General features: G+C 42.8%; 1 protein-coding gene across 2 annotated transcripts in view; it reads left to right on the top strand.

Moving 5' to 3' along the window:
* ATP5PO (ATP synthase peripheral stalk subunit OSCP) overlaps positions 1-19,369 on the top strand; it is a 76,847-nt gene extending 57,478 nt beyond the window's left edge. For both annotated transcript variants that reach the window (XM_086935351.1, XM_086935352.1), the window contains exons 5-7: positions 7,540-7,652; positions 14,735-14,821; positions 19,160-19,369. In XM_086935351.1, the coding sequence (XP_086791477.1) occupies positions 7,540-7,652; positions 14,735-14,821; positions 19,160-19,273 (314 nt within the window). In that variant the 3' untranslated portion in view covers positions 19,274-19,369. The remainder of the gene's footprint in view (positions 1-7,539; positions 7,653-14,734; positions 14,822-19,159) is intronic.
* Positions 19,370-20,553: the final 1,184 nt, after the last annotated feature.

The following is a 20,553-nucleotide window of genomic DNA, read 5'->3' as shown; positions in this document are numbered from 1 at the left end:
GCCTAAGGAGTGCAACTGTGCAGCTAATAAACATCTGACCCACTTGTCGGAACATCTTGTTTGGGATATATTTTATGGTTTACACCACAGTAGACTTCTCAAGTGGCCGATAACCTTAAAAGGAACACCACATGCTTCTGTGCAAGTCTATTCTTGTTTGTTAGACGTTCCTCTAAAGCACAAAGATGAGCCCTTCATTCCCCCTCCCTCCCCCCCCCCCCCCCCCCCCCCCCCCCACACACACACATCTAACTGGCCAGTCTAGATGCTTCAGAAAAGGCGGTCATCTGGGTTTGGGCATTGAGCCCTTCTAAGTTTCTAGGATGGTGCAACCCCATTCTAATTTTAAAAAAATAAAAAATTAAAATTGGTGTTGTCAAGTGTTTTATAACCAAGAAAACATCTCTTATTTAGGGCTATTTCTTTATTTAATTTATAATGCCTCTGTTTGAAACCAATTGCCTCATATCCCCGCAAACAATTAACTAAGATTTAGTGAAGTCAATAATGAGGAACTTCTAATTCTATGCACCATCACTTTTTTAGAGCTTTGCTGAATGGTATACGGGTAGATAAAGTAATTTCCAGAACCAAAGGCATTAAAATCCTGTGGAGCAAATATATTGCATTGCCTGCCTAGATTTGATCACTTTCAGTAGAAAATTGCCAGCCAAACATGGCCAGCATTGGTTTTCACTTCAGTGTTGTTACCATCTCTTTATAATTTACACCTGTAAGAGAAGGTATTTTCAGTTCAGTTTGATTCCTTACTGGTAGTACAGGGTTGTCAGCAGGTGATATGAGGGGTGTTTTGTGTGGGAGTTTAATTCCCTCTTGGCTTTCCCAAAAATAAGTTGTGTAATATCCTTTTGAAACCGCAGCAGATGCTAAATTTGAAGTGCTGAAAACGCCACAAAAATGTCACTGCTGTAGCCCAACTAGGACTTGGGGCCAGATGTAGGTGGCCATTTACCAGCTGGTAACGGCCGATTTCGGCCGTTACCGACCGGTAAATGGGTTTTTGGGATGTAGGGGGCCAATTTTACCGAATCGGTAAATGTACCGATTCGGTAAAATACCGAATCGGTATTTTTACCGATTCGGTAACTTCTAGATGTAGGTGGGACTCTTCTGAGTCCCAAAGGCCTTTCAGATTCGGTATTTTACCACCCAATCCAATTGGGTGGTAAAATACCGAATCCAGGTGTGCATGCACATGTGTGCATGCACACCTATGCCATGTGACAGACAGACATGCCCTTAGGCCATGTCTGTGTGCCACATGGCACACATGCCTGTATTTGGGGTGCTAGAGGGTGTCAAAGTGACACCCCCTGCACCCTTGCTGGAATCGGTATTTACCGATTCTGTAAATACCGATTCGGTAATGCCCATTGATTCCTATGGGCTTCAATGCCCATAGGAATCAATGGGCATTACCGAATCGGTATTTACAGAATCGGTAAATACCGAATCTCAACGATTCGGTATTTACCGATTCTCTAATACCTACATCCCCCCCCCCCCCCCCCCCTTCCCCCTCTATTTTACCACTTCTTAAATACCGAATCGGTAAAATTCGGTATTTTAAGAAGTGGTAAGATAAAATTAACTACATCTAGGCCTTGGTGTTTAGGAGATCCCAGTGGGATTTTAGGTTTCTTTGTTACAAATGGAGCAGAGTTTATTGTGTTAGACTTTAAATAAAAAAAGTATCTTCAACCTCTGCTCTTATTTGCTTATTATTATAAATAATGCTCACTTCTGTGGCAAAATTTTCCTAGGACGAAAACGTTGAGGGCAGGGCATGAAATTGGGGCATGGTTTGTTCTTACAGACATTTAGTAGATGTTCTGGGCAAGGAGATAAACTTTGGTCTTTGATCCATTGAGCTTATGATTGATATAGGTCATCAGGTCCACATCCATTTTGAGGTATGCCACCAAGCACATAAAACTGTGTGGCAACAATGTGCCATGCACACATGCCATCGTTTTACTCTGATGAACGATTTTAAGAACCACTTGTGCCATGTCATGAACCAAGGCGATTAACGGACCTTGCACAAGACCCTGTTTTTCTTTGAACCTTTGACAGACTTCCTTTCGTCTCTATGATTGTCTCGTCCCTTATCCTCACTCCTTCTCCTCCCCTACCCCCCACTACTTTCTCTCGCCTTTTACTCCTCCCCTAATTGTATTGCTGATTATTTGATTTAATGTTTACTTGTTGATCTTCTTCAATGTTTTGAGACTGAACTATTCTGTCTGATGCCCGATGGAGTTACTTGGTTTAGCTATAGGGGAGATGGGCCTTGGATTCCCTTCTTGGTCGTCACCTACCCAGTCGGTCTTTAGGCAGACTTCTATTCGTTTGTCCTTATTGTCTCCTCCCTAGCTCCTATCCTCTGTCCCCTGAATCTCTCCCCTTGCCTGCGACTCTGTCTACCCCCTGTCCTTTGTGCCCTTTGACTAAGCACTCCTTCTCTCCTTGTTGGGGAAAGATCCAATATTTATACTCAGGAGTCTCGGCGAACCCGCTGAGTGAGTCCACTGCGCCAAGGGAGCCACTCCTACTTGAGGTATGGTATGGACCCCTTGCCAAAGCACTCCCTCTCCCCTTTTTGGGGAAGGATCCAGTATGTAGGCCTTGGAGTCTGAGACCTCTCTGAGAGAGCCCACTGCGTAAAGGGAGCCTCTCGCAATAGAGTTAGGGAAGGGATACCACTTCCCTTCCGCTTCGCTTACTGGACTTTGGACGTTGCCTTGACTCGTCTACCAGTTGGAGTCCCCATCACCCTTCCCCTCTTCTCCCCATCCTGTGTCTCTCACCCTCCCCTCCTCTTTACCCACCTTCATTATCTGTCTACTTCCCCTACTCCAACCTCCCTGAATCTCTCTCCCTGCCTTCTTTTCCCCTTACGTATTCGTGCTTATTGTTTTTCTCTACCTTACAAATAACTATGTTGCCATGCTCTAAGAACTGTGTAACCTTTGTAACGATGTAACCTGTAACTATGATCTGATGCTCATGTAAAGCGCTCTGATACGTCCGGGTCTAGCCAGCGCTATATAAAACTTTAAAAATAAATAAAATTAAATAAATAGACATGCATTGTCCACCGTCTTGAGAGCTGTAGGGTTGCAGGTATAATATGAGCATTAAAAGGAACCTCAAATCTGAGCTCCAGTGTTATGCAGCACTTGAACCCAGAGCATTTCCCATCCGGTTTTGGCCTGAAATCAAATTGACAAGTTCTCAAGATCCTTTAATTTTCATAACCTCAATGGCTTAAAAAGGCTAGCAATTGTATAGTGATAGTCCTTTATCTTTAAAGCCAGTGTTTTTGTTTTTTGAAGGGGATACTGGCCTTGTATATATCTCAAGGTGAGTGAAATTCTGCCGCAATGAATTACCATATAATGCAGCATGGTTAGCTAAATTATACACTAGCATTATACCACAATATTTTATTATTCAACGCTTTCTTATTCAATATTTCACTGTTGTAAATTGTACCCAACTGTGTCTGGGCAAAAGATGAATCTGGTTACTGGCAGTCTAACGCATGAATACAGCTGTTGATTGTTAACCTCATCAGCGCGGCGCAAATTCCTGCGCTGTGCTGAACGTTCCATTGGGCTTATGGACTCATGACGGAACGGTTCCGTCATGAGCACAGGCCAACCGACGCTCATGACGGAACCGTTCCGTCATGAGCATCGAAGGGGTTAAGTGAAAGGTCACCAAGCTTTTTTGGTTGAATATGTAAATCGTCTTTCCGATGGTGGGAACATGGCACATGCAGTAGATCCATAATTATGTAAAACACATTATACAAGTGTTCCTAATGTATGTATACAATTTTTAGGTATGATCGGTTGACCCTATGAAGAAATCTTTTGTTCATTATACATTGAAGATGACTATAGGAAGAACTGTATTTGCATTTATTTTCTCTGATGAAAAGGGCATGTTGATGAGTTTTGGGGTCCCCGTGTTTGACTGATAATGATTACCCGCATCGAGCCATAATGCTTCAGTTTCTACCACTGCTGACTAGTTCAACAAGCATTGGCATAGCCAATGGGTCTCTTCTTTGGGACCTTATAAGTATTTAATCATGCAGCACAATATCCTTGGTGCAACATCAACTGTTGCATGGCTAAACCCATATAATGTCCCAAAGGTGAGTCCTATTGGCTATGCCAATGCTTGTTTTGTTTGGAGAAACTGCACTGTCAAGAGTTTCTATGAAAATACCTCGAGTAAAGAAGCATTGCCAACTGTAAGTAAGGGGGGGAGGTTTGATGACATCTGGCAACATCGATAGCAGAAAAACCTAAAGCCCTTGAACTTTTTTAATGTACACAAATTAAGTATAGACGTATGTCATTCGCTAGTTAATAACGGATTATTTGGGAATGGATTGACAAAAGTGTGAAACAAAGAGAGAAAGAGGGACAGATCAACATTGGCATTAAGATCTAATTAAAGAAAAAGGCAGATAAACGACTGATAGGCAACAACAACTACACATTTCAAGAAGCCATTTAAAACTATCCTGTGGAATTAATATTTCCTTCTGCAATATCTGAATAAACCAAAGTGGGAGAGCACTTCACCGAACGAAAGACGCCCAGTTCTCAAAAAAAAGCATCAATGTACTTTTGTGCCCAATAAATAAATTGTTATGGGCCGCTTCAGGACCCTCACAATTAACACTTTTAGGAGTGAGGATCCTGGTGGAATCCCACTACCCAAGCAAGACGCAGGTGAGGAGCTGGGAGCAGCTCTCCATTTCAAGCTTACCAGCCTAGCATCAGCGCAGTTCTGGCTTAAAATAGGTTGAAATACAGGATTGGTATGGGCTGAGCATTCGGGTACAGAATCTCACACTCTCCTCTCTACAGGGTGGTGTTACAACATGGAAGTGGAGCAGGGGCGTTGTGTAGGCAGAGAAGTGAAGAGTATATTGTGCTGCATAATTAAATACTTATAAGGTCCCAAAAGCGAGACCTATTAGCTATGCCAATGCTTATTCTTAATTTCATTCATGCCCTTTCGGTTATTTCAGCTGTCTAGAATGTCCGCCTCGTCGACAGGTGCTGATGGCCGGGCTTTCATTCCAGGGCGAAGTCAGCCGGTTATTGAGCTCTTTTTCAACAAGCTATGTGCGCCTTTCTGTCAGTGTAATATGCTTGACTCTATGCAATAACGCCTTCACCACAGTGCCTAGAAGGACCCATATCTTGCTTTGTGTGCCTCTGTCAAAACGTTTGTGTGCCTAGCATGATACTTTTCTATAGCCAGGCAGGGTTGCTTAATTAATCTACAGAGGTGCTATACGTTGGCGCATAGAATTACATTGTTTTATAGTGTCATTGGTATTCATACTTCCCATCAAACCTTTAAGGGCTAATCAGTCTTCGAGTATCAATCAGAAAAACTTTCTTTTTAAAGATAAACTGTTTCCTAACGTCAGAAATTTTGCTGTTCTTCTATATATGGAGTGTTTTCTCTCTGAGAATACTGCCTTTCTTAAGAGAACCGAAGAGCACTCCCAGGATGTGGAAAGAGCAAAGGTAATTTACTATAGAGTGCTACTCGCCGAAAAGCGCCTCAACACCTTGTCAGGAGTAGTAAGTGCTATATACATGCAATTGCAATTAGTGACTCAGAGCTTGTGCATAATTTGTCACTTTACCAAAGTGCATTGCAAGTATTTGTCCGTTGGTTTGTTAATTCATCTCTTTTCTTTGAAAAGTGGTGTCTGGCGTCCACCAGTGCCCCACCTTCAATGATGCTCAGTATTGTTTCTATCCAGTTTTGCGAAACACACTCACACTGCCATTGCAACCTCTGCATAGGAAAACCCTGAGGAAATGTTTGGAAAATAAACCAAGACATGTAGTTAGGGAGCCTTTGGGTACAGAATCACTCTCTCACCTCTCTACAGGGTGGTGTTACAACACGGAAATGGAGCAGGGGCGCTCTGTAGGCAGAGAAGTGAAGAGTCTGCTGATGGCAAATGACGACAATAGAGACGGGTGGCTCTCTGCGTACAACTGCCCTACAGACCCTGTTTTCGGATTCAAGTTCTCTAATTCGTGAATTTTGAGTGACGTGAAATGAAAACAAGCATTTGCAATGTAATCGGTCCGATTGCATTGCAAATGCTTAGGTTTAAAACTGAGCGTGTTCCGCTTCTCGGAGAACTGCGCACAGTTTCTTTATATATTTCTTAACTTCAACACTGAGTGCAGTGTCTGTGAAGCGGCGCCGCGCTCAGTTTCAAAGTAAAAAAAAGACTCTCGGAGTGTTTCCCTTGCGGGAGCGAGCCAAAGGCACCATCTGTTTGCAAGTTAATTACAAACAGATGGCTTCAAGCTCGCTCCCGCAAGGGAATTGCCAATCGTGCACGCGTTGCCATTGAAAGCAATGCAATGCGCGCATGTTTTTGGCCAAAAAAGCGAGTGGATTACATGAGGTCTCCTCCTATACATGCCCGCTGCGTAGGAGAGACCTAAAAAACTTTTTTTTTGTTTAATATGTTTGGCTGAGATTTGTGCAGCGTTGTACCTTTTTTATTTTTTTGTGACTCAAAGCTTACTTAGTTTTTCTTTCCAATGGTAAGAAGATTTCGTATCAAAAGCAAAAACTGTTTCCCATCTGACATGACATGCTGACAATGTGGCTCCAGAATGAAATTATCTTCGATAATATTGAACGGTCCATCATAGGAGAACCTCTTGGTGTGTGGAAATCAATTTCTGTACTATGTGAGACTGGGGCTTTGTTTTGTGGCAGTCAACATTTGTCCCCTACAGTCAGTTATGATGTTGCTTTACAATGTGTTCAGTGAAATAATTATGGACTACTGATGAGAGGCATTTGCCATTATTATTCACATTGGGGCAACTATTAGGAGATATCCGTTATAATTCAGTAGGTCTTCCTGATTAGAGGCGCAGGAGACTGTTTTGCTGTCTTTGCACAAGCCAGAGTTACTGCAAGGTTGTATTTATTGTTTTACAGGTAGCTATGTTGAACCTCCTGTTTAAACTATTTACTGACTGGGATGCTTTTGATGCCTACATTTTGTCTGAAATGTTCAATTGTCATGGCAAGCAAAGAATGTCATTCTCATCATTTCTTAAGGGGTTGATTGATCATTTCCGTTTAATTTAATGATGCTTGATTCTTTTTAATCTGTTTTTATGGTTTTGACTACACTAACAAAAACTTTATAAATTAATTTAGTCTAGTCTTTGGGCTGAAAAGTATTTAACTGAGCTAGGATTAGTACTGGCATATACGTGTTTATGCCACAGACATGTGCGTTAGAGAGTGTGAACATTGCTGTATATATTATTTCAGCTAATCTTTGAATTTGGGGCTGTGGGATCCTGTCAGGTCTGCCCGATAGGATCTTGTATCATGGATCCATAGTGAGAAATATTACCATTGACTAGTCAATGCTTCTGTTTTAGATTTTCTTGGCAGTAATTTTTCACAATACTGTTTCTTCTTCTACAGACTTACTGGCAGAGAATGGCCGCCTGAGCAAAACTGATGCTATCATTGCTTCCTTCAGTAAAATTATGAGCGCTCACCGTGGTGAAGTACTTTGTTCTGTCACATCTGCAAGGGTTTGTTAATGAGTTTTTCTATAGAAGAATACATCTGTGCTGGTTTCTTATAAGTGCAATTTAATGCATTTGTATTTCTCTTTTTTACTTTGGTTGTAGGAAGACACAATTTGTAACTCAGTTACTGTACTTAAATCATCTGATCTGTGTGTAATGCCATTTACTTCTCTTGGGTAACATCTGCAAGTTGTACTGTTGGTGTGCTTTTCATTAATTGTGGACTGCTGCCAATTTACCTATGTTTTTTTTTATTGCCAAAGGAATCTTCCATTATAGTCCGTCAATTGTTGACATTTGTTTTAAGGTATATCTCTCTGCCTCTCCTTTTTAGGGCTTGTCTGCGAATGCAGCGCAGCTGCTTCGTTGGCAAGACTCTATAGTCGTCCCTTTCCTTAGCGAAGGGAGACAGGAGGTAGCACGCGCGGACAGGAGATGTGCACGCGCATGCACATCCCCTGTCCGCTCTCGCGGCGTTTCAGCAGAACGCGTATTCACTCGCATTTATATTACTCAATGCTGCAGGCGTGCGCGGTCAGGCATTTAGCCTGCAATAAATCCAGTGAGTAGAAAAGCCGTCACGAGTGTCAGAGGCGGAGCGGCAGCCAGACAGTACACGAATAATATAATCTAGCAGCCCTCGGTATTCACAACTCTGATTTTTAAGCCAGACTGAGCTGAGTTTGTGCGCGTCTGCTGCACCGCCTGATCGTTTGGAATCTATTGACACCCTTTAAAAGCTTTAATTGGCACGTGATCAGTAATTATCCCTATTACACTGCAGCAACAGCAAATTGCTGACCGACACGAAGAGAGGGACGTTCAGCTGATTTTATCGAAAGGGCAATTATCCAAACATTCTATGACTCCTAAATGACGCCTGGGTTGCTCATACGTTCAATATGCGTGGCCACTTTTCTCGTGTTACACAACCGCTTTCCTTGGTGTTGTCAAACACCCCATATCCCTTATCCCCCCCCCCGGCTCCATGTTTGTTCTTTACTGATTCACCCTCCATTCCCTCCCGACCAAGCTTAATTTTGCCGCTTTCACTTTCTGGTGCTGGGAAAACAATGCTATAGGAGGGGAAGTTCAAAGATAAGTTTTGGAAATGGATGGGAGGGATAGAGAGGGACAGAGAAAGAGCACGAGAGCGAGCGCGCGCGCCAGGGAAATCAGCAAAAAGGAGGGCAGCGCCCACATGTCTAGTGCAGGCTGCCGCGTGCACATGTGTGTTGTATTAATATTTATATAGCGCATACATAGCTTTGTAAGCGCGAAAGCACTTTTTAGATCTGCACTGACCCTCATATAGAGCTATCTGAGATTAACCCCTTCGAAGCTAATGACGAGCTGGGCTCGTCATGGCGCTTACCTGCCGTGCGCGGATGACAAGGCCAGCTCGTCATAAAATAAAGTAATAAAGCAATTCCCAGCACAGGACGGGAAAACGCCTAGCAGCCATGTGGTTAAACACCATACCATATTGCAACATACCTAGCATACCACGCTCCGACATGTTCTGACGTAATTATATTAATATTTTATTAAAGTGCTCTGCTCTCTATGTGCTTTACGTTTTAGCTGTATCTCACTGTGCGCACTCCCTTTGCACGCCCACTAAGCAGTTTTCCTATCTAGTTAGTGTTGAAAGCGATGCTCAAAGGTTGATCGACTCTTATTGTCGAGCCAGGGTGTAAACTGAGATGCCATCACTGAAGAATGTAAAGGTTAAACAGGCTTGCAGTGGTTGCCCACTGCCAGACACCAAACGCTATCAAGAGGACTGTCACGTTGACTCCTTCTCCTTTAGCCATAAAATAACAAACGGGGGCTTCAAGCTGGGAAGAGGTAACATTTAGACCCAACGTTCAGGGTTTCGACGGCTATCTGGTTTTGTGGCATTGTGGTGCTCTGTGTGTGTGCTTGGCCTTTTGAATTCAGATGCACCCCCTTCAGTCGAGTGCTTATCTTTGGAGATTGCATAGCAGCTATTCTGTTCCCTTTTTTTTCAACTGAGTGTAAGACTTTATAGTTGTTGTAGGACTAAAATACACTGTCTCCTCAACAAGACACATGTTTCTTTTTTTATTTTGAGAGGGAGAGTACCGGCACATCTCAGAAACAAGCAGGTACTCTGCTTCATAGAACCCACACTTCTATTTTTCCATTACAAGCACTGTACCCACCTCTTAATCCAACATTAGCTCTTCCTTGTATTCCTTCTTCAGGGAACCGGGACAGTACTTCCTTCCCACTGGAGTAGAACGAGGCGGAAACTACTGCTTCACAATTTACAAGCTTTTTGTTGCTAAGGCCCTGCTGTCAGCGCGGGAGCCCTTCCGCTGGCTACAGGAGCAGACGTTGCAAGGAAGGACGTGCCGGGAATGGGTGTAGAGGGAACATGTTTCCACAGTCCCGTTATTGCCTGCGACATGCACAAACCCCTCTAGCGGTGTATGTTCAGCAGGCTGGCTGTACCCCAAAGATTTCGCCCTATATTTGCATTGGTTTATTATTTGTGAAAGGGCTCTGCTACCGCTGATGGCAACGGGTGCTTTCTGCTATCACCTGCTGCCTGTGTTAGCATTTCTGCCCGTCCTGCATGTCGCCCTGGGCACAATGGAGGAAGAGCTTGTATCCCCAGTGCGGGTGCCGTGAGACGAATCCCAGGGTGGCACACTGCCCCTCCCCGAGCACAAGAAAACAGTCTACTGGCTAATCACCTTCAGGAAGCAGCTAACATTAAAGCTGGAGCCCGACCGCAGCTTCTTGGCACCTGACTTTACTCTGCAGTACGTGGGCAGCCCTTATGGGGAGGAACCTCGCCAGCTGCTTCACCTCCTGCACTGTGAATGGGAACCCCTCGCACAGCGCAGCATTGAGCCTCTGCGGGGGCCTGCGAGGCCTTCTACCTGCAGGGCAAAGAGTTATTCGTCCATCCCAGCAACCACTCCCTGTCTGCGTAGGATGGCCCTGGACCAGCAACCCCCATCATGCTGCACCTCATCTACAGGAGGGTGCCTGGATGAAGCCCATTGGGCTCAAAGGGCTTCAGCCCCCACCCCCTGTCTTTTGTCAACCCGGCTGAGACAGCTCAGACACACACACAGCCACACCTGAGTACTTCACAGGTCTGTAAAAGATCATTTACTTGTTAATGAGGCTTTGCTGTTTTTTCACCCCTTCTTAGAGCCCTTGCATCTCCACTCTGCCTATTGTTGGAAGAATTTGTCCCCACACATTTTTTCTTAGCCCCTCTGAAATTTGGCTCTAGTTGTGCCTCTGTCCTGTCCGGTCTCTTATCCTCCACTCACGTGGGTAACAAACATCTGTCAACCAGCGCCAGGAAACCCCATGTGTGATCTTGTGCTTTACAAATAAATCTTATGTCTGTGCGGCATTGTTGGTCACTCGCAGCGCTAAGAAGCGCAAGACGTGGGTAGAAAGTGCTACAGGACAAAACTTACTGTTGACTCTGTTTTCTCTGGCCTCTTCACAGAGGCATGTGCACAGTCCGTGTGAACACTCGCACACACCGATGCACGCACTGTATTTAAACAATTGGTTAAAGCGCACCTCTGCATCTTGGCACAGGTGCACAAGGTAGACGCAGAAGTAGTCGTGTATAGAACACACACAGCACACATCCCACCCAGCATGCATGGAAACACAGAACCCACACCCTAACGGCACAGGACCTGGCAGACCGAGTGGACACCCAGCCAGGGGCGTAGCTTCCATTGGTGCAGAAGGCCACTGACCCTTGACTATCCCTGTATTTAACAGTTCAAACAGCATTCAAGGGGCCCATTTTCTGCCTTGCATGAGGACCAATGCAACATCGTCCAACCAGGCACATTGTAAAGTCACAGAAACCAACCTCTCCTTTGTCTCTTTCCTGCACCCATCTCTTTTCTCTCTCTTCCTTTCTTTGGTCTCAATTCTTTTTCGCGATTTCTTTCTCTTCCATTTTCTCGTTCTCTCCCTTCCGTGTTTGTTATTATATCATTCTTTCCTTCCTCTTACCCCACTTTAACCCCCTCCGTCCCCAAGGGTTCTTCTGGATGGGTAATGTAGGGGAGGGAGACACATACTGCAAAGTGGAAGAATAAAGAATTTTAAGATGCAGACCAGGGGAGGTGAGCAGTCTTCAGTAGTGAGTCATCTTATGCCTTGTATCTGTCATTTCTTGAAGATTGGATTTGGTCTTTGCCACTGAATGCCCACCCCAGCAGTCCAGCTCTACCTTTGCTTGGGCTATCTGTGTTTAACAAACCCCTACCTTCTTCCAGCTGCCCTGGGCTAAAAAGCACAGAATCCATTCATACAGATCTGGATGTTACTAGTGTCTGGCCGGCCCCATCAGTGGTGTGGAAAATATTGTGATCCAACCTGGACTCGCTTGTGATTGGTTTCGCACATTGATCTTTCTCTAGGTTATCACTGCTCTTCAGCTCTTTTTCTCCTGTACGGGCAATCTGGCCCTTACCCTTGAGAAAGTGGTCTCTGCCCATGTTGCCTGTATGTCTTCATGGATGGCTTCCCAAATCTGGCCTTTAATGCCTCATTGGTGAATTCCACAGTAGAGCTTGATAGGGTTGGTACAGTTTTCGAGTAATCTTTGTCAGGCTCCCTAGTGGTTCACTTTTGATGGTTCAGCATCCGGCCTACAAGGAAACCCTGAAATCTTGAGAAACATATATCCCATACAACCCTCAGGGGTGGGAGGCCATACTAACGACAGGTGTGTACTGCGCAAATTATAACGTAGTGTTTTATGGCATCGTCTTCATACAGATATTGAAGAGCAGTGTCGGAGAACTTTGCAATGCTATGGCAAGATTTGACTTACTGCAGCAGTACCATCACCTGTGGGTTCACCAGTATATGTCCCTTATTCAGGGTGAAGGTAGATGTGAATAGTTCGAGCTTGGGCAGCGAATGCGCTGATCTGCTAGGCATGCTGTATTCGAGTATGGACTTGAAGCCCTGCCCACTCTCCGCCCATATTTGTCATTGGTTTGTGTCATTGTCCTTTATAAATGCTGGCTTCTAATTTTTTAATACTCTTGTTAGTCCCTCCTTAGTACCGCCTTGTCTTCATTTGTATCCTCCCATGAGGACTGGCCCTTCACTTTGGTTATTACACTGTACATCTTATTTAGTCTGTAAGCACTACTTTCTTTAATGAGTTTCTCCTACTGTAGGCACAACATGTTTTCCTGCAACATTCAGCGTGCCATGCCCGCTTTAACTTTCCAAGCAGCCCGGGACAATGACGGCCGCTTCTTTGAAATGAAGCAGGTCTTGCATTTACAAGAGTATGAGCTATTAGCATTGTAAATGACATTGTATTTTACTTTTGTTAATTATCTAAACAGATAAATAAAAGGCATTGTCAGTTACAATGCCAGTAGCTTAAACTTTCGCAAATGCGAGACCTATTGCATTGCAAATGCTTGTTATTCATTAGGCTTGAGACTGTTCACAAATGTGATTGACCTTAAAAGTGAAATAACAGTGCAATAATGCAATCCAATATTAATATTTAACAAAATTAACATCATGTAAAATATAGATAGTGGTAGAACAATAGATACAATTGCAAGCCTAGGGTGCTTGTGATAAGAGGGCGCTTCCCTGTGAAGGATTTTGTTTCCTACCATTCATTTGATGTGATTGGATATTGAGGTTCGCCCTCACTTTGAAAGATGAGAAAAGAGTTCTACAGAGAACTACATCTGAGCCCGCTCGCTACACATGCCTTCTCCTTGTTATGGATTACTGCCTGAGACTTTCTGGAGAGCGGGGTGGAAATAGAACCACGATTAGAGATACTATTATATATTAAATCTCTGATGAGCTATGGGTGATTGTTGATTGATAATTGCGAGGCAAAGGAAAGAGCAGCAGTCTCTGCATATTTTTATCCAACTTTCAAGCAAATATGTCTGATTTGTCTGTGAGCCAGTCGGACGACACATACAGCCAATGACAATCAGCAAATATTCTACCTTTAAGGATATCAACTGGATCAACAGACTTGGTCCTCTGGGATCCACAGTGGTCTCACCTGTATATACAGAAACAGAATCCCTAACACGTCTAACCAGTTTCTCACCCACAACATATACAAAAATAAGAGGCATGCCTATTTTATTCTGCCAATCTTATGCTATATTCTTTCACCTAAGATTTACACGCACTCCTTTTCTCACGAATGCTAACAGGTGCTCGTTTTGCAAAGACTTGGTTTGTGATAAGTTAACAGAGATGGTGTTGATGAGAATGTTTGAGATTTATGTATGTAACTAATGTTTTAAATGAGGCTCTCCAGCATAAGACTTGCTCAAGGAGTGCCGCCTCTGAGAGTAAGACCTAAGCCCTTTTTAATAGTACTTTGCCTATCCCAGTTTTGGCAGAAAAAGGAGTTTCTTTCTGAATCGGGAACTCAGGATGTGCAGTAATAGCATCCCCTCAGGGTTTTCCAAGGATAAATTCTGGTAGAGTAAATCTGGTGAAATATGTTTGCGGAAAGCGTCCTTGAATGTGCGAACACCATGCAGAAATTGATGCAGAGGCACTGCTTTCCACTACAAGTCTCCTTTCCTAAGGGGCAGTTTCATAATGGTGTGGTAATATTACACCTAGAAATTACCTTGGGAATTTTTGTGTAGTATTATTGCATCTGAAATGTTTCTGAACCTTGTGAGGTGGTTCTAAATAGTGGTCAAGTCGTTTTAGCATTAGGATTTGCATTTGATGATTTTCTTGCCTAGATTACCTTAACTATTCAGGAAACGATCTCAAGGTAGTTCAGTCTATCACATTTTGGTAACCTTTGAAAAGTAGAGAAAAAAAATGTCCCTACTTGTTTTGATGGTCGCCTATTGACTTCACCTGCGACCCATAATTAATTAGTAAAGAAAAGATGAATTAGTGTCCGCATGCATGATTAAAAACAGTTTGAAATTTAAACATCAACATATTATTATTTGGAATGTCACTTTTATTATTACAGTATCGCTAGCTGTAATGTTCCATTAGCAGTTGACTACATTTCCTTTTTTTTTATTTTTTAGCCTTTGGATGAGCCCACGCTGGCTGATTTAAAAACTGCTCTGAATGGATTTCTGGCTAAAGGACAAGTCCTACAGCTGGAGACCCAGGTGAGTACTTGCACCATTTCCAGCCTATCTATTTGTATCTGTTCTTTAAATACACCAAACACTGTACTATAAATGATGTGCTGACGCAGATGCCATTGGTTTTTCTATTGTCTGTTTGGACTTTGGTGCAACAGAGCACGCAAAGGGAACTGTGATGTAAAGCAGTATAGTAGTAAAATGTTCACTTCTATCCTGGTTTCCCGCCTGCATTCAATATGGCTGCTGTTGTCGAGCTGCCAGTCTGGCTTTATAAAGAATAGAGAAACCTAGGACAAGGTACAACTGGTGGTAAATATGGTCGACATGACGGAATGGACCATGACTATACATTTCTCTCTAGATGCAGAGAAGAACTTTGATCGAGTGGAATGGCAATTTCTTGGAGCAGTCCTCTTGAATAGCGGGCCTGAGCTCACTCATTACAACGTATGTGTTGGCCAACTACACTGCCCCGGTGATGTGAATGAGAGTTAGTGGCACCCTTTCCCCTCTATTCTTTTCAGTAGGGGCACTAGACAGGGGTGTCCCCTAGACACTTAAAATTAACTTAAACGAAGGTACTCCTAGTACGCCACTTAGAAAACAATCATTAAGTCTGGGGGATCTAGGTCGATGGGAAACAATGCAAACTGGCCCTGTTTGCTGATGATGTGCTGTGCTTCCTGCCCTGATACGTCCCTCCCTTGTCTTTTATACAAATTGAGGCAGTTTGAAGCTGCCTTGGGGTTTCATATTAATTATGAGTAGTCTATAGGTATGGGACTCCACCAATAAGTCTCAGTGCTTGTCCTCCGCCTTGGCATGTGCAGACACATGTATACTGTTCCTAGGTGTCTTTCTCACCAGCATTATCCGTAATCTATAAAGATACAATATGTAACCCATACTTTAGGCCCGGCTTAAAGACCTCTATCACTGGGGTAAGCATGAAATTTCCTACCTACCCAGATTGCTATATGTAAAACAAACTCTTCCCTATGGATTCCTAAAGAAACCATCCGCCAGGTACAAGAACAGCAACTTAAATTTATATGGAGTAACGCTGCGCCACGAGTGCCCAGGCCTACGTTATATAAGAGAACATCTGAGTGAGGGCTGGGGTTCCCTAACATGGCACACTACATACATTCTTAACAACTCCAATCAGCACCAATTCTCTTAAACTAAACCTTAGGTGCTGCTCGAACAGAGCTGTGCCACCCCATTCCCTTTACGACGTCCTGCGAATGATGCCCGGGGACCGCTTCCTGCCTCTTCAGGCACCTCTATATGCCATGGCCACATTCCCTCGGTATTGGGATACGATTAATCACCATCATGTGGCAACCATGTATCCCTCCCCACTCTCCCCACCATTGTGTGAAATTCGGAGTTCCAGCCGGCTACCAACACCTTGAAAATGGGAAGGGGGTGTGAGGGTTGTACCCCCCACCTCTTAGGAGACCTCTATCATGATGAGGCCACCCTTGATAGGCCCACTTGCAAACATATCCTGCAACTGACTGGAGTGGCTGAGTTCTGACTTAATCAACACCTCCACTGGGTGAACACACAGTCCGTGAAAGGTAGAAGAGCTAAAACACTCTTTGAACCACACAAGGGTGATGGGAGGCTGCCTGCAATACGTCTAACCACTGGCAATAGCTCGGGGTAGTACAACCACTGGCAATAGCTCGGGGTAGTACTCCAAACCATTGTTCTGTTGCTCACCATGCCACTTGAGTTTGGACTCCGCAATATGAAAATCATTCTTGACCCTGCCCCTCATTTGAACAGCTCATCCCGTACTGCCAAGCCAGTTCCTCCCTGAACCGGAACACAAGTAACCCAGGACCGGTTTCATCGGCTGGGTACAGCTTGCTTCTAAAACTCTCTGTGAACAGCTTTTCACACAGGGTGCCACAAAGAAGGGCATCACTCATCTCTATTGCCCTGATCGGCCTCCCATAAACATAGCAACATAACTAGGAACTGAAATGGGAGCAGGATCTGCGTAGGACAATTGCAGAGCCTTGGTCGCAAGCTGCCAAGACTTCTATTTGCTTGAAACACAAAGCCAACTCATACAAACATTTCACATGGCTGTGGGACCCGGGGTTCCTATTTCATTATCTGGTGGCAGTGTACACAAGTGAAGTGATTCGGAGTGGAGGTCCTACAGCAGATCTGTTTAATTTGCTTGGAGGCCTAGCCACTGGACCCACTGGTGCTCTTGTTGGATGAGGCTGGGGAGGATTTGATATACCCATACACTACTCCTAGGGGCAAGTTGGTTACTACTTTCCTACTATCAGTAAGATTAACTATCTCCCACATCTGGAGGAATCCACTTTCTTGGAGGCCCTAGTTGTGCTGGTCTAAGGTCTGGTATATTCATTCTGTGGAGCGGCTGCTCGCTTGAATCGGGAAAAGGTGGGGGGTAAAAGTAACTATGAGGAGGGTCCTATATAGGCAGCGCTTTGTTACATGACTCCATGGCTGAGGTCTATTAGTTTTTTGTATTTGAGGCTACTGTGATGAATTGTACTATGCCCTGTATTGCCAGCACTGCAGTCCCTGTAAGGGCCAAGCTATATATTTGTTTTTGAAATGCAAATGCTGGGACTAGTTTTTCAATGGGTAGCTATAAAACTGATGAATCGCTATATTGCTAAATGCAGTTTCAAGGTAAGAGCCTTGTTTTTCCAAATCTGTAAACAGGCCACTATTAATAACTGACCCAATGGAATAATAGATTAATGATTAGGTTACTAAATACAGTACATTGTTAAAGGTTTGAGAATTTTGGATAACATTATCTATAGTTGTACCAAAGAAACGCAATTGTAAAAAGATGCATGTCCAAAATCTATATATTTTTATTTTTAAATGTATAACACATCAATTAGTTAATACTGTAAACAAAAGGTAATTAAGGGTACTTCTTTTTTTAAATTTTTTATTACAAATTAAGCACTGCAACATTGCAAGTTATCTATCACCTATGGAATTGGCTTGGGTACTGATTTCTACAGTTTTCCCCCTCATTCAATCACATTTAACTAGGTACATCCTGGCGCAACGTGAATGCTTAAACTGTGGATTTTCTCATTTGACACATAATCCTGATTTAGCCAGTTACTGGCTTAATTATGATTCATGGACATTTTTTAATGAAGCCCTCGAGTTAATTGCCTTTTTTTTTCTTTGTGTTTCTACTCACTTTTTCAAATTGTGAGTTTGGAAAAGCTTAAGGCATCGTGGTCTCCTTTTCATTCTTTTTGCAATTAAACATTGCTTAAATATAAAGCCAGATAGGGTTTTATACGTGTTTTCACTTAATATTTCCAAGATACATTGATGTGGAGCTGTTCAATACTTTTGAATTGAATGAAGATACCCATAAGGGAAAGCTGGGAAATAAAAAGAAGTTAAACAGCAGAATTAATTTGAATTCGTTTAGTCAGATCTCTGTTATAGACGGTGTAGGTTTTTTTCCACGTACTTGTGATTTTCATAATGCAGGGAACGTAGACGCTACGTATAATTCAACAATAAGGCGCACCATTGATCAATGGCTGGCATCCCTCAATGCACAAAAATGCATAAGTATGTTACTGTCTGCATGGAAGGGGTGGAAAGATGCTCCCTAACTCGGGTGTACAGCACAATACAAGTGTATCACAGTACCTGAATTACAACTCTCTCTGGTGTCATTGGTAGCTTAACCTTTTTCTTTACCTATTTGTGGTTTTGTAACGTTACTTGCTGAACAAAAAAAATCTGCTAAGTAAGAAAATTGTAAAAAAAAAAAAAAAAAACGCTCTCCACGATCCTCCATTCACGCTTCTTAGGTGAAATCTCGTAAATGAGTGCAGAGGCTGAAGCGGACGGGGGGGGGGTGCACACTTTCACCAAGGAATATATTGCATGGAGAAAAAAAGTTCTCAATATTGAAGCAGCATGGAGGATGAAGATTTTGTTTATCAACTACTTAAAATACACTCTGAAGACAATAGCTGCAACCTGCTAATGAGCAAAACCATTTGCATGGATCTGGGTGTTGATATCCTTGAAGGAGTTTGTCATTGGTTGGCATAGTCACAGGTAACGTAATGCCACAGTTACGTGGACATTGTTCTGGGCTTGTGCATAGAACAATAAAAACTAAAATGTTTCTTACCTTTGAAACTTTGTATAACCATAATTCGGGACAAACTCTTTTAGTATGAGTGAATTTGTGGTGTTTTAAAGATTTAGGCAATTGTTGGTCTACCTTCTGTAGCAGAAAACATAAAACTGTTCTCAGAATTAAAAAAAAAATGCAATTTCTCTAATTATGTGTCCTCCTCTCTGTAGACTGATCCAGCGATCCTCGGCGGAATGGTTATCAGCATTGGTGATAAATACATCGATATGTCAACGAAAGCCAAAATTCAGAAACTGAGCAAAATTATGAGGGAGACAGCTTAGGTTAATATTTCTGTAAACGTGATATTTTTATCGCACTGTTAAATTTCACCATGAAGCCCCTACATGTATTGAGTCAATAAATATTCCTTCTGATTATCAAGTAGTAATTGTGTGTGTTCTGTTGAGTTAAAAACGAATTAAACATCTACTGATGGTGCTGTTTATAAGTGTGTCCAGTATGAGGTGACTCAAAGCTTTCTGAATGATTTAGATAAAAAGTTAGGTGTACAGTTGAAAGAAGCACATCTGTAAAATGCTGACATTGCAGCGTTTCAGGAGGAGACCATGGAAGAAGCAAGAGAACACCTGTCAGACAAGATTACATGGAGGCAAACCTATTTTAAAGACTGCATACAATAGGCAGTCTCTAGGAGGGACTTGAACGTGCAAGCTTCTGCTTGAGATCTTTTGTTCTTGTGCCTCCAATGGTAGTGTGTGTTTCAAAATATGAAAATTGAGTGTCTGCAAATCTAACCACCTCTGTTTTTAATACCTGTTTCAGTGGCTCCGTCTAGATACTGAATCCTGGGCTACTCACAAGAAGTAAAGCATATGCATTTATTTTATGTATTTGTTACTTCCACTGATGCTGCAATACCACCAAAGTCACAAGGAAGGTTTAAATAAAGAAATTAATAAAAATGGTTACGTATTTTCGGTGGCTCAGTATAATACATAGTTTTTAATGTTGCTGGACTGTCTTACACCCTCTAGTTAGAAATATTGCTAGTAGTGTTATTCTCTCTGGGTTTCTACAATTGAGTATATTTGTCATATTGTGAAGCCAACAATTTTACATACTATGCCAGTTGAAAGATTAATATGAACGAATTATCCTAAAAGCTTTTAAGGGCTTTTTCTTTAAGTAGCCCTAAATGCAGAGAATGGTGTATTTGTGCCCGAGCATCCCAAAACTCTTTGTAGATTAGCATTCTTGGCGAATCCTGCAAGTTTATGGATAGGGAATGTCGAGCAGATCTGAGCATTCAGTTGGGCTATGCAAAACTCTTTAGGCCAACACTCAGTCTGAGGTCTGCATTTGGTAATGACTGCCTAACTGCTAGGAAGCATTTCCAAAGTTATCCTTCAGGTTCAAGGAGATGCACACATTGAAGAGCATGGCATTCTATGCCATATGACGTCTTTGGTGGAAGTTTGCATTATGCACCATTTCTGAGGACAGAAAACACCACGACAACCCATATTAATAAAAAAGTAACATTATCTTCTTTGTTCAAGTCTTGGCTTTTGATACGAGAAGTCTAATCTAATTTGGATGA

Source organism: Lissotriton vulgaris, chromosome 8 (genome assembly GCF_964263255.1).
Source record: "Lissotriton vulgaris chromosome 8, aLisVul1.2, whole genome shotgun sequence".
Taxonomy (NCBI): Eukaryota; Metazoa; Chordata; class Amphibia; order Caudata; family Salamandridae; genus Lissotriton; species Lissotriton vulgaris.
The sequence above is the reverse complement of the archived record's forward strand: the minus strand, read 5'-3'. Positions and strand labels throughout refer to the sequence as shown.